General features: G+C 38.3%; 1 protein-coding gene across 5 annotated transcripts in view; it reads right to left on the reverse strand.

The window, feature by feature from the left end:
* Positions 1-27,637, reverse strand: part of PPP4R1 (protein phosphatase 4 regulatory subunit 1) — an 84,363-nt gene that overhangs the window by 47,917 nt on the left and 8,809 nt on the right. For 3 of the 5 annotated variants that reach the window (XM_064379428.1, XM_012446865.3, XM_012446866.2), the window contains 4 exons: positions 11,858-11,942; positions 10,623-10,729; positions 5,250-5,392; positions 4,608-4,754 (listed from right to left, as the gene is read on the reverse strand). In XM_064379428.1, coding sequence (XP_064235498.1) covers positions 4,608-4,754; positions 5,250-5,392; positions 10,623-10,729; positions 11,858-11,942 — 482 coding nt within the window. Of the gene's footprint in view, positions 1-4,607; positions 4,755-5,249; positions 5,393-10,622; positions 10,730-11,857; positions 11,994-27,637 lie in introns of all 5 variants that reach the window. The other 2 variants (XM_064379427.1, XM_012446863.3) reach the window with 1 other exon arrangement.

Below are 27,637 nucleotides of genomic sequence, written 5' to 3' on the forward strand. Positions count from 1 at the left end.
ATGTGTCCCAGAGATTCTGGTATGTTGTGTCTTCGGTCGAGTTGGTTTCGAAGAACATCTTTATTTCTGCCTTCATTTCATCATTTATCCAGTGAATATTCAAGAGCCAGTTGTTCAGTTTCCTTGAAGTTGTGCAGTTCTGAGTTAGTTTCTGAATTCTGAGTTCTAATTTGATTGCACTGTGGTCTGAGAGACTTATTTGTTATGATTTCCATTCTTTTGCATTTGCTGAGGAGTGATTTTCTTCCAATTATGTGGGCAGTTTTAGAGTAGGTGTGATGTGGTGCTGAGAAGAATGTATATTCTGTGGATTTGGGGTGGAGAGTTCTGTAAATGTCTATTAGGTTTGCTTGGTCCAGGTCTGAGTTCAAGTCCTGGATATCCATGTTAATTTTCTGTCTTGTTGATCTGTCTAATATTGACTGTGGGGTGTTAAAGTCTCCCACTATTATTGTGTGGGAGTCTAAGTCTCTTTGTAGGTCATTAAGAACTTGCTTTATGTATCTGGGTGCTCCTGTATTGGGTGTGTATATATTTAGGATCATTAGCTCTTCTTGTTGCACTGATCCTTTTATCATTATGTAATGTCCTTCTTTGTCTCTTTTGGTCTTTGTTGGTTTAAAGTCCATTTTATCAGAGTCTAGGATTGCAACTCCTGCTTTTTTTTTTTTTTTTTTTTTTGCTCTCCATTTGCTTGGTAAATCTTCCTCCATCCCTTTATTTTGAGCCCATGTGTATCCTTGCATGTGAGGTGGGTTTCCTGGTTACAGCACACTGACAGGTTTCAGCTTTTTATCCAATTTGCCAGTCTGTGCCTTTTGATGAGCATTTAGCCCATTTACATTTAGGGTTAATATTGTTATGTGTGAATTTAATCCTGTCATTTTGATGCTAGCTGGTTGTTTTGCCTGTTAGTTGATACAGTTTCTTCATTGTGCTGATGCTCTTTACCATTTGGTACGTTTTTGGAGTGGCTGGTACTGGTTGTTCCTTTCTGTGTTTAGTGCTTCTTTCAGGAGCTCTTGTAAAGCAGGCCTGGTGGTGATGAACTCTCTGAGTAATTGCTTGTTCATAAAGGATTTTATTTCTCCTTTGCTTATGAAACTTAGTTTGGCTGGATATGAAATCCTAGGTTGAAAGTTCTTTTCTTTAAAGATGTTGAATATTGGCCCTGACTCCCTTCTGGCTTGTAGGGTTTCTGCTGAGAGATCTGCCGTTGAGTCTGATAGGATTCCCTTTGTGGGTGACTCGATCTTTCTCTCTGGCTGCCCTTAGCATTTTCTCCTTCATTTCAACCCTGGTGAATCTGACAATTATGTGCCTTGGGGTTGCTCTTCTTGAGGAGTATCTTTGTGGTGTTCTCTGTATTTCCTGGACTTGAATGTTGGCCTGCCTTGCCGGGTTGTGGAAGTTCTCCTGGATAATATCCCGAAGAGTGTTTTCCAGCTTGGATTCATTCTCTCCGTTACATTCAGGTACACCTATCAAACGTAGATTAGGTCTTTTCACATAATCCCATATTTCTTGGAGGCTTTATTCATTTCTTTTTACTGTTTTTTCTCTAATTTTGCCTTCCTGTTTTATTTCATTGAGTTATCTTCGACCTCTGATATCCTTTCTTCTGCTTGGTCAATTCAGCTATTGAAACTTGTGTATGCTTCGTGAAGTTCTCGTGTTGTTTTTCAGCTACATCAATTCATTTATGTTCCTCTCTAAGCTGTTTATTCTCGTTAGCATTTTGTCAAACTTTTTTCAAGGTTCTTAGTTTCTTTGCATTGGGTTAGAACATGGTCTTTTAGCTCAAAGAAGTTTCTTATTACCCACCTTCTGAAGCCTGTTTCTGTCAATTCATCAGACTCATTCTCCATCCCGCCTTGTTCCTTTGCTGGTGAGGAGTTGTGATCCCTTGGAGGAGGAGAGGCATTCTGGTTTTTGGTGTTTTCATCCTTTTTGAGCTGGTTTCTTCCCATATTTGTGGATTTATTTACCTGTGGTCTTTGTAGTTTGTGACTTTCAGATGGGGTGTCTGAGTGGACATCCTGTTTGTTGACGATGAAGTTATTTCTTTCTGTTTCTTAGTTTTCCTTCTAATAGTCAGGCCCCTCTGCTGTAGGACTGTTGGAGGTCCACTCCAGACCCTGCTTGCCTGGGCCTCACCTACAGCGGCTGCAGAACAGTAAGGGTTGCTGCCAGTTTCTTCTTCTGCTATCTGTGTCCCAGAAGGATACCTCAGATGTCAGTCTGAGCTCTCCTTTATGAGGCGAGTCTTTGGATATATGGGGGTCGGGGAGCTGCTTGAGGAGACAGTCTGTCCTTTATAGGAGCTCCAGTAGTGAGCTGTGAGCTCTGTTGTTGCATTCAGAGCTACTGGGAAGGTACGTTTAAGTTTGCGGCAGCAGAACTCATAACCGCCTTTTTTTTCCCCAGGTGCTCTGTCCTGGGAAGGTAGGGGTTTATTTATGTTTCTGTTGTGCTGCCTTTTTTCAGGGATGCACTGCCCAGTGAGGAGGCAGCCTAGTCAGTCTGCCAGCAGAGGCATTGCTGATCTGCTGTGTGAACTTCTCTGCAGTCCTGTTAATAGGGATATGGTTAGAACTGCCTCAGCAATGGCGGCCTGCCTCTGTAATGGCGGACTCTCTCTGTAATGGTGGACTGCATCGGCAATGGCAGACTACCTTGGTAGTGGTGGATTGCCTCGGTAATGGCGGACACCCCTCCCCCACAGAGCTAGACTGTCCCAGGTTCAGCTGTGCTTGCTGTGAAACTCTCAGTCCAGAGCATTTCAGATTGCTGGTGTTTGTAGGGGTGGGACCAGCCACACCTAATTACCTGGCTCCCTGCCTCAGAACCCTTTTTTTTCAGCTGAACAGGCGACTCTGTCTCCCAGGCATTCCAGTCACCAGTTGAAACGGCACCCTGATTTGTGTGAGTTCTTGTGCCAAGACCTGCTGTGCCAGCTGAAACAGCTGCGCTGGGGGCTCGTGGTGCTTTTTCATCTGGGGAATCTCCTGGCCTGGCTCCCTGTTTCAGTCCCCTTTTTTTCAGTTGAATGGGTGACTCTGTCTCCCAGGTGTTTCAATCGCTAGTTGAAAAGGCACCCAGATTTGTGTGAGATTTTGTGTGGAGACCCGCTGCGCTGGCTCAAACAGTCGTGCTGGAGGCACTTTTCCGCCTGGGAATCTCCTGGCCTGACTCTGTTTCAGTCCCCTTTTTATCAGTTGAATGGGCGACTCTGTCTCCCAGGCATTCCAGCCGCCTGTGGAAAAGGCACCCAGATTTGTGTAAGATTTTGTGTGGAGACCTGCTGCGCTGGCTGAAACAGCTGCGCTGGAGATTCGTGGCACTTTTTAACCTGGGAATCTCCTGGCCTGGCTCCCTATTTCAGTCCACTTTTTATCAGTTGAACGGGTGACCCTGTCTCCCAGGCGCTCCAGTCACCAGCGGAAAAGGCACCCGGACCCATGTGAGTTTTTTGTGCAGAGATCCACCGTGCCGGCCAAAACAGCGCGCTGTAGACCCGTGGCGCTCCTCCACCTGGGAATCTCCTGGTCTGTGGGCAATAAAAATCCGTCTGGAAATGCGGTGGCCACTCACCATCTGCACTCTCGCTGTGAGCTGCAATCCAGAGCTGCTCCTACTCGGCCAACTTGGATCCCCCTCATGTATTATTTTCTTACTGTGTGCAGAAGGTACATTTTCCTTTCTAAGCCTTTATGTCCCTTTCTAGCCCTGATTACATTTCAAATTTAATGATTTGTGGCAACTTTAATAAAAAGTTCACACGGCAGCTGGGCGGAGCCCACAGTAGATCAGCAATGCCTCTGCTGGCAGACTGACTAGGCTGCCTCCTCACTGGGCAGTGCATTCCTGAAAAAAGGCAGCAGCATGACAGAAACATGTTAAACAACGTAAAGGAACCTCTTTTTTTTTTTTTTTTTTTTTAAGATAGAGTCTTATTCTGTCATCTAGGCTGGAATGCAGTGGTGTGATCTCAGCTTACCGTACCCTCCGCCTCCCAGATGCAAATGATTCTTGTGTGTCAGCCTCTAGAGTAGGTGGGATTACAGACATGTGCCACCACACCTGGGTAATTTTTTTGTATTTTCAGTAGAGATGGGGTTTTGCCATGCTGGCCAGGCTGATCCTGTTTTGCCATGCTGGCTCAAGTGATCCTCCCACCTTGACCTCCCAAAGTGCTGAGATTACAAGTGTGAGCCACTGCACCCAGCCCAACCTATTTTTTTTTCTTTGAGACACAGTCTTGCTCAGTCATGCAGGTTGGAATGCACTGGTCTAATCTTGGTTCACTGCAACCTCCACCTCCCACATTGAAGTGATTCTCCTGCCTCAGCTTCCTGAGTAACAGGGACTACAGGCACACACCACCATGCCTGTCTAATTTTTTTTAGTAGAGCTGGGTGTCACCATGTTGCCCAGGCTGGTCTCAAACTCCTGACCTCATGTGATCCACCCACCTCAGCCTCCCAAAGTGCTGGGATTATAGGATTATAGGATTATGAGCCGCCATGCCTGACCCCAGCCTGACTTTAATAAGCACCTCTTATCAGTCACATTTTCCATAAATAGAAAAATGGCTTTCGACTTACAGCCACAGCTTCTGTTTTCACATCATCATTGCTATCTGGGGAGGTCAGCTCTATGAGGACAGGGCACACTTTGGTCTCCACGTCAAATCGTTCAATGAGCTCCTGCTCCAGCAGAGCCAGCAAAGCTGCCTGACTTGTTTTCCTCACCTAGGAGAAAAATAAAAACAAAGGAAGTTCATATGCAGCATGACAAAATTCTACCACTTGATTTTTATAAACAAAGATTTCTCAACTCAAAGGGACCCATAAATGGCAAAACTTTGCAAATAAATATTTGTGCTTATTTTCTTCAACTATTACAAAGACTATAGAACTTGGTAGACTCTGTTATATAACAGAGGAAGTGAAACACAGCCATCCTGGTAAGAGATGCCTCACAAAGTAACAAATATTTTGAGGGATCCCTAGGAGGTTACCAAGTGAGTGTGCAGTTACTAGGCATTGTCTCTAATGGCATTAAAGAGATCTACTAGATTTGTCAGACTCTAAGCACATCTTATCTAAGACAAATGTTCATTTTGGAAAAACAGTAATGAAGTTAAAGAGGAAAAAAACATTCCAACGAGAACACTTAAGCTAGGCTATTCTCCATACATTACGCTACACAAATTTCTTTTACAAACATATAAATGGTACTCTTACCTGATTATTCTGATCTGCAAGATATCTAACCACGATAGGTAGTAAGAATTTGGAAAAAGCATATGGTATTGAAGGCCGGTTTTCTTGACAAAACAGTGCGATGTGAGGCACCTGTTCCATTAGCTCCGCTCTCACAGTTGGTTCTATTGAGATAACCATAATGTGAGCAAACATGTTCTCCTACAGCAAAAAAAGTTTTATCTGGACTTCAGCATACTTAGGAAGGCTTTGGACTTTCATTTTCAAATATAAAGGACTTAGAAAAACATTCTTTAATTCTCCAATCCTTTTCACAATCATACACAGATCAATCCCATGAATGGGATAGAGGACCTTATCCTCAACCCAAGCTTCTGTTGTTCACAGTAGGCTCTGAGTATCTAACCATTTCTTAACAATAAATGAGCTTATTTATTACCTACACTGTGCCACACTGTGCTGGGGCTAAAATCCTGTCCGATATCTACATCAATACTGTGATATATAGTATTATCTATAAATTCCACTATTTAATAACCTACCAGGACAAGTCATAAAAACTTGCTCCTGGCTGGGCGAGGTGGCTCACGCCAGTAATCACAGCATTTTGGGAGGCCGAGGCGGGTAGACCACCTGAGGTCAGGAGTTCCAGACCCACCTTACCAATATGATGAAACCCCATCTCTACTAAAATACAAAAATTAGTTGAGTGTGGTGGCATGCACCTGTAATCCCAGCTATTCGGGAGGCTGAGACAGGAGAATCACTTGAACCTGGGAGGCAGAGGTTGCAGTGAGCTGAGATCATGCTGTTGCATTCCACCCTAGGCAATAAGAGTGAAACTCAGTCTCAAAAACAAAACAAAACAAAAAAAACTAGCTCCTAATCTCAACTTAATAAGTGAAAGATATATAATTAGAAATGGGTAAATGAAAATTAAAGGTGACAAGTATCTTTTAAAAACCTGAAAAGATCCAAGTGCATATGAAAAATTTAAATGTGAGAAATATGGCATTTCAAATCTCTGGGCTTCAAAAAGATGAAATGTCCAAGAAGTAATGGTAGAAAAATCTGTTGGTTATGTAAGGAATGAAAGTTCCTACTGCACATCATACATAAAGATCAAAAGTACTAAAAGGTAACATTAAATGTTAATCTTGAGGTGGGAAGACAAAAATCCAAAAATGAACCATAAGACCAACTCATTTTACTTTATAAAAACTTTATTATAGGCTGGGCACGCCTGTAATCCCAGCATTTTGAGGCCAAGGTGGGCAGATCACAAGGTCAGGAGTTCGAAACCAGCCTGGCCAAGGTGGTGAACCCTCATCTCTACTAAAAATACAAAAATCAGTCGGGTGTGGTGGCACATGCCTGTAATCCCAGCTACTCCGGAGGCTTCACTTGAACCCAGGAGGTGGAGGTTTCAGTGAGCCGAGATAGTGCCACTGCACTCCAGCCTGGGTGACAAAGCAAGACTCTGTCTCAAAACAAACAAACAAACAAACAAACAAACAACTTTATTATAGATAACAGATACCATACTTGGTTAAAAGGTAAAGCAGCCAGGGAGCAAATGCATGTATAACAGAGTATTAGGAAGTGAACTATACAAAGACCATACTGTTCAAATAAATATAAGAAAGAAAATAAGGATACAAGTAGGCAATTCATAGAAGACATGCAAGTGATTGAAAGACAGACAGACATGATGAATTATCAGTAACAAGTCATTATATCAGACCTAACTAGAACTTTGATACCCATTATTATTATGCATTATTAAAGTAAATATGTATGAATGTGTCCAATGGAGTTTCAGATCTCAACAAAAAGAAATTAACATAGCTTTAAGTAGAAAACATGGTATTTTACAAAGCTCAGAATCTTATCAACAAACCGTCTGGAATTTCTGTTATACTGTTGTACCATGTGAAGTTGGACAGATATGAACAAAATAAAGTATTTCTGTTTTGAAGAAAAACCTAAATTTTTAAAAAAGTAAACATACAGGCCTCTGCTTTTCTCATGGTCCTGAATTTTCTAAGTTAACACTGACAATTGCTTATATTTTTAAACCAAAAGGAGGACACAAGTTATGGTGTCAGTTATAAATGAAATCAGCAACTTTTCTTTCTTCAAAGCCCTGCTTAGGCAAACAGACCAATGGGAAAAAAAAAATGCAGTCCAGAAACAGATGCACGCATGTATATACAACTGATTTATAAGATGAACAAGAAAAGATGGTCCTTTTAATAAATGGTATTATGTCAACTGGCTACCCAATATTAAAAGAAAAACAAGATGGTACTTGTCCTCTACTTTGTACCATGCGCATGAATAAATTCCAGGTGGAATACAGATCTAAGCATCAAGGCAAAAACAGTAAGGATTCTCTGTGTTGAGAGAGTACGAAAAGATATGTATGACTTTGAGGTTACAGAAAATCTCTACAAAGACACAAAGGCACTACCCATAAAGGAAAAGCATTTCTCTTCTTTAAGCAGCATCATTTTGAGTGCAAAGGCAAGCCACAGAGTGAAAAAGATATCTTTAATGCACATAAATGACATTGGGCTCATATGCAGAATGAATTCCTGTAAATCTATAAGAAAATGACTGCCAATTTTTTAAAGGGGGAAGAGACTTAGACATTTCAAAAAAGAAGTCGGGTGTGGTGGCTCATGTCTGTAATCCCAGCACTTTGGGAGGCTGAGGTGGGTGGATCACTTGAGGTCAGGAGTTCAAGACCATTCTTGCCAACATGGTGAAACCTCGTCTCTACTAAAAATACAAAAATTAGGCAGGCGTGGTGGTGGTGCATGCCTGTAATCCCAGCCACTCGAGAGGCTGAGGCAGAAGAACTGCTTGAACCCAGGAGGAGGTTGTGGTGAGCTGACATTGTGCCACTGCACTCCAGCCTGGATGACGAATGAGACTTCATCTCAAAAAAAAAAAAAAAGAAGATAACCAAATAGCCAGTAAGTATATAACTTCATCACTGGTTATTGAGGAAATGTAAATTAAAACCACAACGAGATGCCACTACATATCTGTCCATTCCAGGGGAAAATAAAGTAAAAGCAGATGGTAAATTTAGCAGAATAAATCAAGATAAAAGTGAATGAAAGGATGAAAGGTAAGGCAGAAGACAGGAAGGTTCTCAGCTGCTTAGTTGTCTAAACAAAGAATACATATTCCATTCACTTCAGAGCTGTGTTATATTCAACAGTCTTTATCTTACCCAAATACCACAATAAGCCCAGTTCTACAAATGAGAAACTTCAAGGTCAATTCCTCTCTCTTCCTCACTCTATCCAGAGGTTAGCCTTGGAATCAATCCCTCCTAGCACTTCAATTTCTATCCAACAATTAATCCCTACAACAACTGACTGGCCGATCACGGTGGCTCATGCCTATAATCTCAGCACTTTGGGAGGTAGAGGCAGGTGGATCACTTAAGGTCAGAAGTTCCAGACCAGCCTGGTCAACATGGTGAAACCCCATCTCTATTAAAAATATAAAAATTAACTGAGTGGTGGCGTATGCCTATAATCCCAGTTACTCATGAGGCTGAGGCATGAGAATCGCTTGAACCTGGGAGGCAGAGGTGGTTGCAGCAAGCAGAGATCACGTCACTCTGCTCTAGCTTAGGCGACAGAGCAAGACTCTGTCTCAAAAAAACAAAAACAAAAACAAAAAACAATTAGTTGGTATAGTCTTCCAATTAGTCTTCTTGTCACCCATCTTTTTCACCATATCAGTTCATACTGCTACATTACACTGTTCTAAATCACAAAACAGGTAAAGTCATCAGCATGGTATTATTATAAATCTTTACAATCTAGCCCCACCTACCTTATTTAACAGCCTAATTTTTCTAACCTGGAAACTCAGCAGGTTAGTCTCATTGTCAGGCTGGCCTCATTGCTGACCACATGGGTCACCATCTTGAACTCCTCAAGCCTCTAAGTCTGTCTTTTCCTCTCCTGGGTATGCCCTTTCCCCTCTCTATACCTCATGATTCTATCAAATACAACTCAAATGTCACTAACTTTCTGAACCCTGCTCCAATCCTTCCCATTATAATTTACTGTTTACGTGTTGGTTACATTCACTAAACTGTTAATTTGATGACAGAAATCCTTGTTCACCTTAATAACTGCTCTAGCATTTAATCTAGAACCTGGTAATAGAGTATGCACTGTTTGATGTATACTGAATGAATGGAATTATGTCAATAGGAACATTTACTATGAATTTACCAATGTGAGAGCATATTTTTAAATACACACACACACACACACACACACACACACACATTTATTTAAAAAAACTAGAGTTGGTAAACAGGTAAAGGAAAACACGAATTTATCCTTAAAGAATATATGTCTCTACTAAGGAGTATAACCACAATAGGCTATAACAGTGCCATGAATGATAAATTTAACTTAAATCAAATTAAAAAAATAAGTAAAAATTACACTTGATGAGACCCCTCCTAAAACCATTCTAGAACAAGCATATACATAAGCAATTATGTACACAAAGGTAGATTATTGCTCAGTTAAGCCTACAAATGTTCTCCCCACCCTATAAGAACATTAGAAACATTTAAGGCTTATGTAAATATTTACCATATTCCCATTAAAATAAACTGTTTATCAAAAGATGAGCTTGTCTAAAAATTTAAAGATGGGGCTTGATGACATGCCAAAAAGTCTGTCAGAGATGGAAAATATATTTTAATAAAACAATAGATTTAAGGAAAAAAGTTTTAAAATTTACTTTTGGATTGTTTCTAAAATCAAGGACTAAAATATGCTTAATATTAGCTTAAAATGGCATGTTTTATGTGTTAAGTATATTTTACTACAACAAGAAACATATTTATAAAAACCTTAACATCACCATTTTCTAAGCCTCAAATCAAGTTTACCTCTTTAAGTAGATTTTCTTATCTTCACTTTGGAGATAAACTAACTTTAGTTTTACAAATGGTTAATCAACATTTTTTCCAAGTGAGAAAGCACAGAGAAAAAAAGCTTTCTATATTTGCCTAAAAAATGTATAGCCTCCTCCATCTCTTTTAATGTATTCAAAATTATTCTAGACATTTTTATTAATCCTAAAATATTAATATACATGATGCAAAACAATGTTTTTAGATTTGTTTTATGAGAAATTTCTAAAACTAAACTAAGCCTACTATAACATGTTCAAGTCTCAGTAACAAATTTTACTTTTGTTGTCACTGATGGGTTTGATAATTACTTAGGAAATCTTTTAAAGATATCTCATATCACATTAACTTTTTCATTAGTTTTTAGAAACACAAATTTGGTCAAAGAAAACTTTCTAGAACAAATTCACTTTCTCCACGTAAACATATACCTGAATCATCAGCCAATCTGCTAATTCTTTCCAAAACAGCAATACAATCTCTTTCATCATCGCAGACTTCCCTCAAGGTATCCAGCAAACTCCGGGCCACCATTTGTCTACACAAAAAAAGAAAATTATGTATGTTCAATGGCATCAATAGTTAATATCCAGAATTTTATTTTTTTGAGATAGGGCCTCACTCCTGTTGCCCAGGCTGGAGTATAATGGTGCGATCATGGCTAATCGCAGCATTGACTTCCCTGGCTCAGGTAATCCTCCCACCTCAGTCTCCTGAGTAACTGGGACTACAGGTGTACACCACCCCACCACACCTGGCTAATTTTTAAATATTTTTAGTAGAGATGAGGCTTCACCATGATGCCCAGGCTGGTCTCAAACTCCTGGGCTCAAGCAATCTACCCGCCTTGGCCTCCCAAAGTGCTAGGATTACAGGCATGAGCCACTGTGCCTGGCCAACAGAAGTTTTAAAGACAAAATCTGTACATTTTTAAAGAAATTTTTTTCTTATTACATTATTAAAACATCTATTGTCTATAATTTTCTAATTGGCAAATGCCAGTTTTGCTTTTATTTTGACAAGATGAGACTAAGTATTTACCTACATATCTTTTATCTTTATCTAACTGAGTTGGCAAAAAGTTACCAAAAATTCATTTCAGTTATCCTTCAATTATCATAATGAAAAAACATACTCATTTATTATACAAAATGTTATCCTTACATATTTTTACTATTATGAGTTTTGCATTGCTATATCCAAAAAACCTGAACAAACACTTTTTGATCTCCCAGAAAAGTGTGATATAAGTGATCTGGGATCACAGCTGGAGAAACACAATGCAGTAAGAAGAATGCTGGCTCTTGGTCACTGCCGTGTGACCCAATGACCTTGAGCATCACCTGTTACACAGCAAGTATACAATATCATCTGTTGAAGGAATAATGTACTTCCCAATAAGCAATTTCTATGAATATCAAAATTATGTCCAGTGGCAGAAAAGCAATGGTATTTTTTTTTTTTTGCAAAGAAAGCGTGTTGTATGCTTACTAGGATCAAAGAATAAACAAGTACAAAGCTGCTTATGCTATGATTATGAATAAAACTTGGTGACTCAGATTGTGCCTGTTAATATCACCTTTGAAAATGGATACTTTCATTTTCCTACTGAAGTTAATAAAACCACCCTTCCACTTCCACCTTAACAAAAAGAATATGCACGTACCTGTTAAATACGTTCTCGCTTGCAGCATACTTGTCCAATCTCCCCAGGGGCGTCAACATTTCATCTTGTGAGACAAAGTCCAGGGCTGAAGGTATAATAATCACATCAGACTCTGAGCTGTAGTCATCCACACCAACTATCAGAGACATCAGAAATACTCCTTATAACACTTTGAAACTAAAATGTACCCCTTGCCTGTCTGAAGCAGTAAAAATCTGTTTCTGGAATGGTACCAAAAAAAAAAAAAAAAAAAAAACTCTTAGAATCAATCCAGTAGCCACAAATAACTAAAAGATACCTCCTCTCCTTTTTCTACAAGTATGTTCTACTTGGCTCTAAAGACACAAAGGTCAGAGGCCACAGAAACTCAGTATGCAGAAAACAGTGATCAGAGTCTTGAGAACATGTTCAATCAGGACACTTAACAACTTGTGAACAGACACACAAAAGTCAAGCACCAATACAGCTAATCCTGCAATGTAGAAGATAAAGCTAATTAAACTGGTATCTGACTTCGCTTAATAGAGGAAAGCTAAACACATTAGTATATTAATATTCATTAAATAAATATTTATTAAATACATTTGTGCCAAGTACTAGGGTAGATGCTGGGGAAACAACAAGGAAAATACTAATAATTCTGCCTTCAAAGAGCTAATATTCTACAGAAAACAATCTACTTTAAAATGATCATTGTAATAAAAGTATGTATTACTAGAAACTAGATGGCCAGCCACTCATCCAAGCTGCAGGAGAAGGAAGAGAAGACCAAGACAGAATGGCTAAAAACTAATCAAAAGGTAATGATTTTAAAGGAATCAAGCAATGAGAATGAAGGTATGATTAAACAGCATCTACTACCAAAGAAATCAAGGAAGAACTGAAAAGTGCCCACTGAATTTGGTACTTTTGTGCCATGCTGTGTGCTTATTGTTAAACAAGGGCAATTTTCCATGGTATGAAAGCTGAAAAGCCAAACCTGACTGAAGAGGTAAAGGAAAATATAAAAAAGTAAAGACAATGAGTACAAAATACACTTTCCAGAACTGTGGTTGTGAAATAATAAACTAGATTAGATTACCAGCCAGGGAATTCAAGCAAAATAAAGATTATTTACTTTGTTTTGTTCCTAATGTTTAAAAGACAAAGATTTGCAACATGGTTATATAATGAAAGTAAACAGTCAACAAATAAATATAAATTGAAGTTCTATGAATAAGAAAATAAACTGATGGAAACACTATGAGGTTGGGAAGGATGGAATCCAGAGCTAAGGTTTAAATAAGAACTCTACAACTGCTAAAGTTCAGGGCCTTTCCTAAAGCCCTAAGAGCTTTCCAAGAAATTTTTCTTATTACTTCCTGGCACTTCCTATTCTATCCCCTGCATTACTTTATTTACTTTCTCAATAGTGCCTGTCAACATCTGGTAAGTATTAGTTGTTTTACTTATTGTCTGTCTTTCTAGAGTAAGTTATTGGCTCTGCGAGGACTGGAATTTTTATTCCATTCACTGCTTCATCTCCAGAATATTTCCAGGCACAAAGTAAGCATTTAAGTATTTTTGAAACAAATAAATCTGTGCATCACTTACAATGAGATTTTGTCTTTGCCCTGTAAGCTCTTTTCTTAGGAGAGAGAAAACCACCTAAGAAACTTCTCCCAAATGTTGCTATATGAGTAACAGAAAAGATTTATCATTTCCTGATGAAATGACCAATGTTATTGCTATTAGGGCATTTTTTTTTTTTTTGAGATGGAGTTTCGCTCTTGTTACCCAGGCTGGTGTGCAATGGTGCGATCTTGGCTCACTGCAACCACCACCTCCTGGGTTCAAGCAATTCTCCTGCCTCAGCCCCCCCAAGTAGCTGGGACTACAGGCGCATGCCACCATGCCCAGCTAATTTTTGTATTTTTAGTAGAGACGGGGTTTCACCTTGTTGACCAGGATGGTCTCGATCTCTTGACCTCGTGATCCACCTGCCTCGGCCTCCCAAAGTGCTGGGATTATAGGTGTGAGCCACCGTGCCCGGCCTATTAGGGCATTTTTAAATGCCTGTTTTTTTTTTTTTTTTTTTTTTTTTTTTTGAGACGGAGTTTCGCTCTTGTTACCCAGGCTGGAGTGCAATGGCGCGATCTCGGCTCACCGCAACCTCCGCCTCCTGGGTTCAGGCAATTCTCCTGCCTCAGCCTCCTGAGTACTGGGATTACAGGCACGCGCCACCATGCCCAGCTAATTTTTTGTATTAGTAGAGACGGGGTTTCACCATGTTGACCAGGATAGTCTCGATCTCCTGACCTCGTGATCCACCCGCCTCGGCCTCCCAAAGTGCTGGGATTACAGGCTTGAGCCACCGCGCCCGGCCTTAAATGCCTGTTTTTAAAGCAAATGTGTACATACCATAGGCTCATCTTACAGAACTGACCACTTTAAACAGGTAACGCTGTTTTTACTCCCAATAGAACATTATCAAAAAGAGACTACAAAACACGGCACAGTTCTTTTTGTTAAAATAAAAATAACTTCTGTATTTAAAGAACACTTAAACATGCTCTTCTACTTTTGACAAAGATGGATTAACAGGAAACAAGTTAACCCTCACACCTTAAATGGTTTAAAAAAAAAAAAAAAAGACAGAACCAGGCATGCTGGTAGTGTCTGTAGTCCTAGCTACTTAGGAGGCTGAATCAGGAAGACTGCTTGAGCCCAGGAGGTCAAGGCTGTAGTGCTTTATGACTGCATTTGCGAACAGCCACTACACTCTAGCCCCTGGGAAACACAGTGAGACTCCCATCTCTTTAAGAAAAAAGAGAAAACACAGGAAGTCATGGTTTCAGACACTGGGCAAAAGACAGTACTAGACAGTAACTCTGAGAAAGAGGGGGCAAATGATATAAGTCCTATATTTCTCCAGCTAACTTCCTGAAAATAATTTCTAGAGCACTAGGAGGGTCCAAATATATTCCAGCAGAGTCTCGACTTGAGGAGACAGAGTTGAGAATTAAGGGAGGCCAAGGCAGCTAGAATTTGCAGAGGAAGAGTATCAGAGAAGAGGGACCTTCACAGAGAAAGAACTTCTGAGAGCTGCAGGAGGTCCCCTTGAGTTTTGAGGTGATACTGAAACAGTTTATGTGTGTGAGGAAACTACCTCATAATCTGGGAAAAATAACTACCTGAAATGATCAAGTGAACAAGTACCCAATTATCACAAAGGACAAGGAATAGTTCATGTCTCCACCAACCAAAACTGTCAAAAACTCTATAATAAATGTGGCAAAATGCCTAAGAAGTAGCAAATAATTCTCCTGGTTTTGCCTAACAAAGCTTAACAGGCTTCAAAAGAAACAAACTGGCTCCAAGAAACTGTGTCACAGAAGAAAATTCAAGTATGTAAATGAATATAAAAATAGCTAACACTCAACAAGGTAAACTCTACAATGTCTAGCATCCAATAAAAAATTATTAGACACACAAAGGCAGGAAAATACAAACCATGATGCAAAAAACTCAACAGAAACAGACCCAAAACAAAGATAATAGAAATTATTGTAACTATATTCCACACATTTAAGAAGGTAGAAAGAAAAAAGCACATTAAGAAGATCCACGGAAGATGATATAAGAGACCCAAATTAATCTTCTAGAGTTAAAAAAAAAAAAAGGAAAAATGTATTGGATAGGATCAAGAGCAGATTAAACATTACAGAGGAAAAATGTGTTACCGTGAAGAAAAAGCATAAAAAAAAATCCTAAATGAAACCAAAAAAATATGGGGGCTGATGAGAATTAAGCATCAATCAACTGTAGGAAAACTCTAAGCATCCAAATATACGTGCAAATGGAGTCCCCAAAGAAGAATGGAAGATATAAAATATATTTGAATAATGGACAACATTTTTCCAAATTTGGTAAAAACTATCAATCTACAGACAGATTCAAGGGGTTCAATGAAACCCATGAGCAAAAAACATGAAGAAAATTACACCAATGCACAGTATAATCAAATTGCTGAAAGCTAGTGATAAAAACATTTAGGCAGCCAGGGAAAAATTCATGTTATATACAGAAAAACAAAAGTAAGAATGACAGTAGACTTCTCCATCTAAAATACAAGCCAGAAGAAAATAGAGCAACATCTTTAAGATACATAAAGAAAAAAACCTACAACTCCATACCTAAGAAATAGAAATCTTGCAAATATGAAGCTGAAATAAAGACTTTTTCAGCCACACAAAAACTGACATCAACAGCAGACATGCACTACAGGAAATACTAAAGCAAGTCATTCAAGCAAAAGGAAAATTACACCAGATGGGAATCTAGATCTATACAAAAGAATAAAGGACATCAGAAACAATTAATATGAGGCCAGGCACAGCGGCTCACGCCTGTAATCCTATCACTTTGAGAGGCCGAGGGGAGTGGATCATTTGAGCTCCGGAGTTAAAGATCAGCCTGGGCAATATGGTGAAACCCTGCCTCTACAAAAAATACAAAAATAAGCTGGGCATGGTGGTGTGTGCCTGTCTTAAGGGGCTACTTAAGGGGCTGAGGCAGGAGGACTGCTTGAACCTGGGAGGTCAAAGCTGCAGTGAACTGAAATGGCACCACTGCATTCCAGACTGGAGGAGAAAGCAAGATGCTGTCTCCAGAGGAAAAAAAAAAAAAAAAAAAAAGAAATGGTTAATATGGGATAAATTTTAAAAACCATTCTCTTATTTTTCAAATATCTAAAAGATAAGTGCTGAAATAAAAATATGTACTAAAAATAAACGGATAAAAATGTATTGTGGGGTTTACAACATATGTAGAAATATAATATATGACTACAATAGCACAAAGGCAGGAAAAGGGTAAAGTATACTGTTGCAGGTGTGTAAAGAGATACATTTACTTGAAGTTAGACTGTGGCAAGGTAAAAATGCATATTAATTATAAACTCTAAAGCAATCATTATTTAAAAAGAAACATACATACACCAAAGACATATAACTTATAAGCCAGTACACCCTATAAGGAATCTAAAAGAAGGCAGAAACAGAGAATAAAGGGAACAAGAAAGAGATGGGACAAACAAATGAGAAACAGCAAGAGAAGCAATTTAAACATAACCATATCAGTACGTACATTAAGTGCAAATCATCTAAATAGCCCAATTAAAGGCAGAGTCTGTGGAATTGGATTACAAATAATGCCTAAACATGAACATAAGCACACAGTGTAGAAATATTTTATAAATCTTACTCTGGTCTACAATTCATAGCAAAATACCTTATTAATTATAAATCAGAGTTGTAAAAGCCACTCAGACACTCTCATTTGGCCTCAGTTTTCTCCTTTATAAGACTGTTAAGCTAGTATGACCTTGAAGCACCTTTATAAAGGCTCTAGAATTCTATGACTATGACCAAACTATTTCATCAGTCTCACATTTGTTAAAGATAAACAATAAAATTGATTCTGGCCCATAAAAAGCAGAGGGCAGTGGAAAAAAACTCCTACAGCTGTGACTATCAAACATAATTATGTTTAAAACAAGCTTGGAGCACTTACCTAAAATGCAGATTCCTAGATCCCACACTCAGATACTGATTATGTTAGTTTAGAGTAAGGATCAGGAGCATTTATTTTTAAATAAATAATCCTACTATTTAAATACAGACTGTTAACCATATTTAAGAAGCATACTCCTAAAAGGTAACAAAATTATAGTGTTTCAAATGTTTTGCCACCACTCTATCAATCATGATTGATAATCACTTCCATACAAAGGGTGTGTTCCACTCTGGTGCAGACACTGGTGACAAAGGTTCATATCTATCTGCCCCCACAGCAAAAAGAAGTTACAATCCTAGGAGTAATCTCTAAAACAAATTAGAAGGTATAGCTAGAAAGATAACAGAGAAACTAAAATGGAGTACTAAAAAATATTCAGTTAACCCAAAATAAAGCCTGGAAAGCAGTAGCAGAGAAAAAAAAACATGAGTCAAACAGAAAATAAATAGCAAAATAGCAGACCTAAATCCAACCAGATCAATAACTACATTAAATATAAATGGACTAAAATATTTCAGTTAAAAAAGACAAAGATTATCAGACTATCAGAAATATAGTCTGTCTACCAGAGATATATTTTTAAAGACAAATTTTAACCAATAGGTTGAAAATAATTTTTTAAAAAGATGTAACACAAAATAGTAAGCATAAGAAAGCTGGAGGCTGGGTGTGGTGGTTCACACCTCTAATACCAGCACTTTGAGAGGCTGAGGTAGGTGGACTGCTTGAGCTCAGGAGTTTCAGACAAGACCAGCCTGAGCAACATGGTAAAACCCCATCTTTATAAAAGATACAAAATATTAGCTGGGCATGGTGGTGCACACCTGTGGTTCCAGCTACTTGGGAGTCTGAGGTGAAAGGATCACTTCAGTATGGGAGGCAGACGTTTCAGTAAGCCTAGATAGTGCCACTGCACTCTAGCCTGGGTGGCAGAGTAAGACCCTATCTCAAAAAAAGAAAAATAAAAAAGCTGGAGGGCTATATTATTATGAGACAAAAACAGATCAAAGACAAGGGGTATTACTAGAAATAGAGACATTTCATAATTATTAAAGGGTCAGTACCTCAGGACTCTTGAATTCTTTCTTATGTAGTTCTGTATAATTAAAGTTTATGGATTCTTGAACACTATAATAGTAGGAATAGCCCTATACTGTTCCAAGGCTTTTAAAATCCAGCCTCTTTCACTGATGAAGTAAAAAAAAAAAAAAAGCATATACTGGCCACCAGTGGCTCATGCCTGTAATCCCAGCACTTTGGGAGGCTGAGGCAGGCAGATCACTTGGAGGTTAGGAGTTCGAGACCACCCCGGACAACATGTGTGAAACCCCGTCTCTACTAAAAATACAAAAAAACTAGTTGGGTATGGTAGTGCGTGCCTGTAATTCCAGCTACTCAGGAGGCTGAATCATGAGAATCACTTGAACGTGGGAGGTGGAGGTTGCAGTGAGCCAAGATCACACCACTGAACTCCAGCCTGGGTGACAGAGTGAGACTCTGTCTCCAAAATAAGTACATAATTTTTTTAAAAAGCATATATTAACAATGACCACTCTGAAATGCTTTTTCTAATTTTATCTGTTCTCCCAAAATTCTAATACTTCCTCTTTCCCTTATAAACTTACTGTCTTAAATAGCTGTCATTGCTAGCTGAAGGGGAGCCAGGATAAAAAATTAAAAGGAAGATCACTTGTAAGCTCAAGACAGATTTCCAATAAATAAGTATTTTTCATTTTGTAAAACCTAATATTTAATTATAAAGTAAAGATTCCATGAAAAAGTTATGTGGCACATCTTTTAATTGAAAATTGGGTTTTTGGTGAACCTTAACAGAACAGAATAGAATACTAAAAGAATGTAATTCTTTTTTTTTTGAGACAGAGTCTTGCTCTGTCAACCAGGCTAGAGTACAGTGGAGCAATTTCGGCTCACTGCAACCTCCGCATCCCAGGTTCAAGCAATTCTCAAGCCTCAGCCTCTCAAGCAGCTGGAATTAAAGGCACACGCCATGACGCCCCACTAAGTTTTGTATTTTTAGTAGAGATGAGGTTTCACCATGTTGCCCAGGTTGGTCTTGAACTCCTGGCCTGAAGTGATCCACCCGCCACAGCCTCCCAAAGTGCTGGGATTACAGGCGTGAGCCACTGTGCCTGGCCAAAAGAATAGAATTCTTAATAGGAATAGAAAACCTAGGATATAAACTAACACCCTATACTTAAAGTTTTAGTCCATTTTATCTCCAAGACCCTTTGAAAACTGCTGCTAAACACAAATTAGGCTGAATATAATCTTCTAGTTCCAAATCATGAAAGGAATCAAATATGTTACAATACAAATAAAGAGAACATCAGGAAGGTAGGCGACAAGGGAAAGAAACAATAAAACAATGACATTAATCCTTGTTACCTAGAGAACTGAATGTCTTTTTGTATTGACATGAGATGATGTAATAGAAGAGACAAAACAACTGTCATAGTTCTAGAAGTATCCTCTATAATACTTGCAGTTCCCTGAATCTAACATAGAAATCCAAAATAGAAGAGAAATTCCAAATTTTTTGCTTTTTTAAAGAAAAACTGTCTAAAATGTAATAGTTTTAAAGTTGCGCCTTTCCTTTGGCCATGAGTGGTGGCTCACGCCTGTAACCCCAGCTCTTTGGGAGGCCAAGGTGGGCTGATCATTTGAGGTCAGAAGTTTGAGACCAGCCTGGCCTACAGGGTGAAACCCTGCCTCTACTAAAACTACAAAAGGTAGCCGGGCTGAAGCAGGAGAATCGCTTTAACTTAGGAGGAGGTTGCAGTGAGCTGAAATTGCACCACTGCACTCCTGCCTGGGTGACAGAGCGAGACACCATCTAAAAAAAAAAAAAAAAAAAAAAAGTTGGGCCCACCATCAAATTTTACATAGTCATAGCAAAAGTTGTGTGAAAAGAACAGAAGATTTCTAAGGTAAGAAAGATCTGGGTTCAAGTCCTGTTTTTTGTCATTTATTGCATTTATCTCTAAAATAATGGCTAAGACTTTTAAGACAGTGATAACACCTGTAACAGTGTGTCACGCAAATAAGCAAATGTTCCCTCCCACTTTGCATTTCGGTTTGCTTCTAGATACAGAAAATCTGTGTGTCGTTTCCATGTGTTTTTGTTTTCATTCATTTCATTCAACCAGTAAGTAGGAAAACCATGTGTTTTTAATTGTTTTCATTCAATGAAAAAGTAATAGTCTTAATATAAATAGGACAGCGCATACATTATCTTTTTTTGGAGGGTGGGGGATGGAGTCTCATTCTGTCACCCAGGCTGGAGTGCAGTGGTGCAATCTTGGCTCACTGCAACCTCTGCCTTCCAGGTTCAGGCAATTATCTTGCCTCAGCCTCCCCAGTAGCTGGGACTACAAGCGCATGCCACCACACCAGGCTAATTTTTTATTTTTAGTAGAGATGGAGTTTCACCATGTTGGCCAGGCTGGTCTCAAACTCCTGACCTCAGACGATCCACCTGCCTCGGCCTCCCAAAGTGGGAGGGATTATAGGTGTGAGCCACCATGCCCAGCCGACAGCACGTATACTATCTAATGCAAGGCACCAAACAAGGAACATACCATAAAAACTAGACAAAAAATCGTGTGTGTATGTACATATACGGGTATATATTATATGTACGTATGTGTATATATAGACATATATACTCTACTAAGATACATGGTTTAAGAGTGTATGCAAAAAAAATATGCTGTTAACTATTAATTATTCTTCTAAGTCTGCTCTGGTAAGAGAAGGCTTCGAAGTCATGTCAATTCTTGGAAAATACACTGCAATTTGCCAAGCAGGACAGAGGGGAGAAGGAGGGCATTCTAAGCAGAAAAATCCAAAGATACGGAGTCAAAGAAAACTATTTCATGTCTGCAAAATTACAAATAATTTGGTATAGCTGGGGCATAGGGTTGAAACAGAAGTAAGGCAGAAGGAGTAGGGAAATACGACCAACCAGAATAGATTCTGCTTTCTAATTTTTTAAGAGTAACATTAATACATTGTGCAAAATCATCTTACCTAGCTAGAGAAATCACATTACTACTCTGCAATTCAGAATGATATTGGAGATTTTTCCCAGAACAACTTGACTCATTTCAACAGTATTCTCTGAACAACACACAACTCCAGGCAAGGTATATACTTACTCAATTATACCAGAATATAATCTGACTACAATTATCAATTATTAAGATTTTTTTAAAAAAAATTAAGATCATGTTATCATTTCCAAGCAAATGACCTCTGTCTTCATACAGCATTCTAACAGAACTTCAGGCCTCATTACCTAACACTCCTCTTCCAATGATTCCACCACTCTTAGTTGTCAAAAAGCAAGAGGGGGAAGGAAGGAATACACAGAAGTCTTAACCTTCTCAGGAGTACAATACAGTCATCTCTTGGTATTTGCAGGGATTGGTTCCAGGACCAATCCTCAATGAATACCAAAATCCAAGGATGCTCAAGCCCTGATATAAGATGTAGTACATGCATATAATCTACATACAACTTCCTTTATACTTTAAACCATCTCTAGATTACTTAAAATAACTACAACAATGTAAATGCTATGTAAATAGTTGGTTATATTGTATTTTTTAAATTGTTCAGTTGTTTTCTATTTAAAAAATATTTCAATTCACAGTTGAATCCCCAGATGTGGAATCTTGAATGTGGAAGGCCAACTGTATTCTCCACCTGCATCAATACTATTCCTTGTTAAATATGCTCAAATATACTACAAATTCAAGCTGATTTCATGTTCATTCAATTAAGAATTTTGAATCTACAATTCTTACCAAATCTTACAATCCTCAGAAGATGTTCCAAATCTCTCTTTATTAAAAGTCCCAGAAACCATCTTCAAGAAAAAAAAAAATCAACTTCCATTCCTACCTTATCATCATCACACATGCATTTACTCTATTCTGCCAAGTCAGGGGGAAAAAAGTGCCAGCAACCATGAGAAAAGCAAGAAAGAGCATAGTCTGAATAGTGCACTTGACACTATACATCCAATTCAGTGACTATACACAGACTTCAGAGTGTGAGAGGGAGACGGAGAAGTGCTATTCCCGCAGCTGGTCTCAGTCCCCACAGGATTCTCAAAAAGCCCCCACAGGACTCTCAAAAACTAATGCTGTCACAGTCTGAAGACACATATTTTTCCAACTACATGGCTCTTAAACTCCAACCACCTCACCCAGGACTCAACCATAGAAACAATAATGTTGCAATGGTGAAGGTGAATGTCGCCATGGAAACTGTACTTTACGATCCATAGAAAGTTATTTAAGGACCAGTCTCACTACATGGGGTTTTTCCTTTCACAGTGAATTTAGAACCTAAGCTTGCTATTCCCTAAAATGGCTTTTTTTTTCCAATCAAACTTCTTAAAGGTATAGTTCCCCTTGGAAGCCTTCACCAAGACAAACAAAATGTCTTCTCTTTCACTCTGTGACTCGCTTCTCAAAGATCAACAATCCTTCTCAGACCTATTGGTCTTAATTCTCTACAGCTTTTCATAATGCTGACACCCGCCATCCCAACACCCTCTTCCTAAAATTATCTTAAGTTCTCTGGAAGTGCACAATCCTGAGCATTTTTCTACTTTTCTGGACATTTCTTGCTTTTTTTTTTTTGGAGACGAAGTCTCACTCTGTTGCCCAAGCTGGAGTACAGTGGCACGATCTTGGCTTACTGCAACCTCTACCTCCTCAGTTCAAGCGATTATCCTGCCTCAGCCTCCTGTGTAGCTGGGGATTACAGGCACAAGCCACCATGCTCGACTAATTTTTTTGTACTTTTAGTAGAGACAGGGTTTCACTATGTTGGCCAGGGCTGGTCTTGAACTCCTGACCTTGTGATCCGCCCACCTCGGTCTCCCAAAATGCTAGGATTACAGGCATGAGCCACTGTGCCCAGCCACTTCTTTCTCTTTTATGTAGCAGTTTTCCCTATGCTTTTGTCCTCATACATATACATTACACATACACCCTCTTCCCCTCCTTGGTAAACCAAGTCATTTCCAGCTATCACATATAGTACAGATGACCCATGATGTCCTCTTGCCCTGATCCCCAGAGCCATATTTGCAAGTACACTGTAAAACCTCCACCTCCATGTCATATTTGTCCTGAAAACTAAACTGTCTAAACTACTCATAAAATCAGCTCATCCTCATGACTTCCCAATCACCATCATTCTCCCACTCACCTTGAGGTACCAAAAGTGAGGTCATTTTTTGTTTAAAACACTATCTTTCTTGCCCTCATATTTAATCAATTCCTAAGAACCATAAATTCTACTTTAAAAAAAAAATTCTACTTTTATAAACTATTCTGTATCTATTATCTCCTTTTAAGTTCCCAACACTCTAACTCAGAGGCTCTGATACACTTTGCCTAGAGCAAACTGGGATATTCAAACCCAGTGAAGATACATGAAGATTTATAACTTAATAATTACAATTTTATCAGATTGGATAACTCTAACGGATTTTCCAGACCCCAGCTTCCACGGCTTTCTCCCTCAAAAATATGCCTGAGGGTTTTGGATCTAAGGCTTTTCCTTTCACGGTCTAATCTGACAAAGGAATATCTCTAAACCATCTCAAAGCTACTAGGATTCACTGCTCCAAGGTAGGAAAAAACCTTCCATGCTAAAAAATGAAACCCTTTGAAATACTGATGAAAATGTTAAGAGATCAACTCTTTAAGGACTGTAATAAATACTTTTACAAGTCAAATGGTTTTCAACTCTTGGCTGAAATATTTCAACAAATTTCCAAAAAATTTCAAAAATACTGAAAGACTGAAAGTTCATTAAAAATAATTTTTTTGCACATAAGTTGAAAGCAGTTCAGAAAAATGAGTGGCACTGCCAACGAAACCATTTCCCTTCCCATTGACTTATTTATGTAACAAAATTTCTCAGCGCTTATAGTTCTTAAAATGAAAAGTAGAAATGTTATCTCATCCTAAGCAATAAATTCTACTTATCCATGAATACATAATTATTTTGTAAAATTCCCATCCATTTCCATTAAGAGATGCCTTTTTGATAAAATGCTGTTTACCAGGTTTTTTCATAATTTGTAATATATTCTGGTTGATCCCAACTGAGTATTAATAATGGAAACTCAATAAAATGTTAAGTTTTATAGTAAAAGGAAATTCAAATTTTAAACTTTTTTTTTTTTTTAAATTTTTGAGACAGAATCTCACTCTATCACCCAGGCTGGTGTGATCATGGCTCTCTGCAGCTTCGACCTCCCAGGATCACACAGTCCTCCCAACTCAGCCTCCCTAGTTGAGACTACAAGTGCATGTGCCACCACGCCCAGCTATTTTTTCTTTCTTTTTTTTTTTTTTATAGAATTGGGAGTCTCATTATGTTGCCAGGGCTGGTCTCAAACACCTGGGCGCAAGTGATTCTCCTGCCTCGACATCCCAAAGTTCTGGGATTACAGGTGTGAGCCACCTTGCCCGGCATAAAATTTAAATTTCTCTTTACATATTTTTGGTGCAAAGAAATGTGACTGGGCAATCAAGACTCTCAAGCATGAATGAAAATATATCAAGGTAAATTTCTGTGTGGAAAATGAAAAGAAATAAAGAAAAAACGCAAGATTCTCAATGTAAAGAATTTATTTACAATTTTTTTTCTTATTTGTCTCTTATAGTCTTATCTGAATACTTCTGAGTTTTAAAAAATGAATAGTGGGTATCCAAACACTAAGGTATTTAGAGTCCATTTTAAAAAAGTGATACAACTTTATGTTTAAAATACTGGTATTTATAATACATTGGAAATTACATCCTTTGCAAATATGGTAAAATTTTATGGAAAAAATTTTGGATGTCAACTTTAAAATATATGATACAGAGTTTTCAAAATTATTTTAGTAGGTATGCAGTAATAAAGTTTAAAGACGATAGTCCTAGACTATTATTGATATAATTGCCTGGATCCATCAATTCCCAGCCTCCCCTCATTCGAATTCAGTTTATATATCAGCACCACTTCAATCTTCCCACTCTGTTCAATACATGCCCTTGTCTGCCCTCCCTCCCAAGCCCCACCATTCCACCCCCTGAACTAAGGTACAACTTTCTCATGTTGTAATTCAAGGGTCTCCAGGATCTGGCCCCAACCTAGTTTTGTCCCCTGCACACAGCCCACGTGGAGTCAATTTTCTACAACATGCCCCACTACTTTTCTGGCTTATATGGTTTCATCTGTCCCATTTCTGTCCTCTCTAACCTCATCTCAGCTTAAATTAACCTATTACAAACACCATCCAGGAAGCATTTTCTATTTTCTAATTAAGAGTTCTTCCTTTTAATTCCCTGCTGCCTTGGGTTCCCTTGCTTTCACTCCACCAATAATTGCAATGTTTGTTTTTTTTCTTTTTTTTATATTCTCCAACCTCCCCTTTCCCTCCCCTTCCGCAACACATATAAATTTGCTAAAGATTGTCTTGCTAATCTTTCACTTATCTAAAAAACAGAGTCCAATGCTTCTCATGGAGGCACATTCATTAATATTTGTTAATGAAAATGTAGTCCATAGGGATACTTGATGAGTCAAGGGTTTATTTAATACACTTTATCCTTCTCTAAGATATTCACTAGTAGTATATTAATGCCTTGAGAAATATCACACCAAAGAGAACTGATTAATTTGCACAACTTTTTAGCAAATTTGATCAAAACACCCTTTTATTCCCTATATAACCTCTAATAATCCTACATAAAACAGAAAAAAGCTCATAGTCAATCCTTCCCTTCGATTTTCCCTTGATACTGCTTAGGCCACAATAAATCTGCCAAATTTTCTTTTGTTTTCCAAGACTTTACATTTTAGAAAATGAAAGACAAGGAGATACACCACAGAACAGAGTTACCTTATACAGATTTGGGGCTTTAAAATGAAATTTTAACAAATAAATATACCAACAAATGAATAGGGAGTAAGAGCAGGCTCTTCTATAAAGCAGAATTTCAGCTAGTAAATGCAATTAATTCAGACAAGAATCATTGACATATTATAACACTAATGTGTAAATGTTTGGAAATGAGATGTTTCCCTATTGTCAAATTATTTCCCTTATAATTACAACAGGAAAAACAGAATCTTTATAGTGGAGTAATTTGATAGACATCACCTCTACACTACCAGTAATGAACACTGCTATCAGGTGCCCCTTAATGTGAAGCACTGAGAAAACAACAATATCACTTATGTAGCGGTCCTGACCAAAAAAAAAAAAAAAAAAAAAAAGCACAACCTCAATCAAATCATTAGGAAACAGATAACACCAAATGGACTCTTCAAAAATGTCAATATCATGAAAGGTAAAGACTGAGAAATTGTTCCAAACTAGTAAGTTTGCAAGTAATATCCTTACAGCAAAAGATAGTTGCCGTAAGGACATTACTGGGGATATTTCAATATGTAGTACATATTATATGACAGAATTGTACCAATGTTAAATTTCCTAAATTTCATTACTTTGATAGTAAAAGGGCCCTTCTTCTTAGGAGATATAAGCTAAAGGCCCCCATGACCACAACCTATTCTCAAAAGGTACACCAAAAAATTAATAATAATGTATAGACTATACTGCGTGTGTGTACATAATTATATAGAGAAATACAGAGCAAACTGGCAAAATGTTAACAACAGTTGAATTCAGGTGAAGAGTTGAGAATTCATTAAGATATCTGTGCAGCTTTTGTACAGGTCTGAAAGTTTTTAAAATAATAAGTTTTTTTAAAAAATAATTTTTCTTTCCTTTTTTTTTTTGAGACGGAGTCTCGCTCTGTCAGTGCAGTGGTACAATCTCGGCTCACTGCAACCTCCTCCTCCCAGGTTCAAGCGATTATCCTGCCTCAGCCTCCCAAGTAGCTGGGACTACAGGCACATGCCAACACACCGGGCTAATTTTTTTTTTGTATTTTTAGTAGAGACAGGGTTTCACTGTCTTAGCCAGGATGGTCTCAATCTCCTGACCTCATGATCCATCCACCTTGGCCTCCAAAGTGCTGCAATTACAGGCGTGAGCCACTGCGCCCAGCCAAAAATAATTTCATTATTTGACCCCAAATTAGGTTTATGGTCTTTAGCTTGGTTTAAAACATCACGATTTATTTAGCAAATAAGTATTGATGAGATGTATTGCTGAGTACT

The sequence above is a fragment of the Aotus nancymaae genome, unplaced genomic scaffold, assembly GCF_030222135.1.
Source record: "Aotus nancymaae isolate 86718 unplaced genomic scaffold, 86718_ANA_hifiasm-v0.15.2.pri h1tg000020l, whole genome shotgun sequence".
Taxonomy (NCBI): domain Eukaryota; kingdom Metazoa; phylum Chordata; class Mammalia; order Primates; family Aotidae; genus Aotus; species Aotus nancymaae.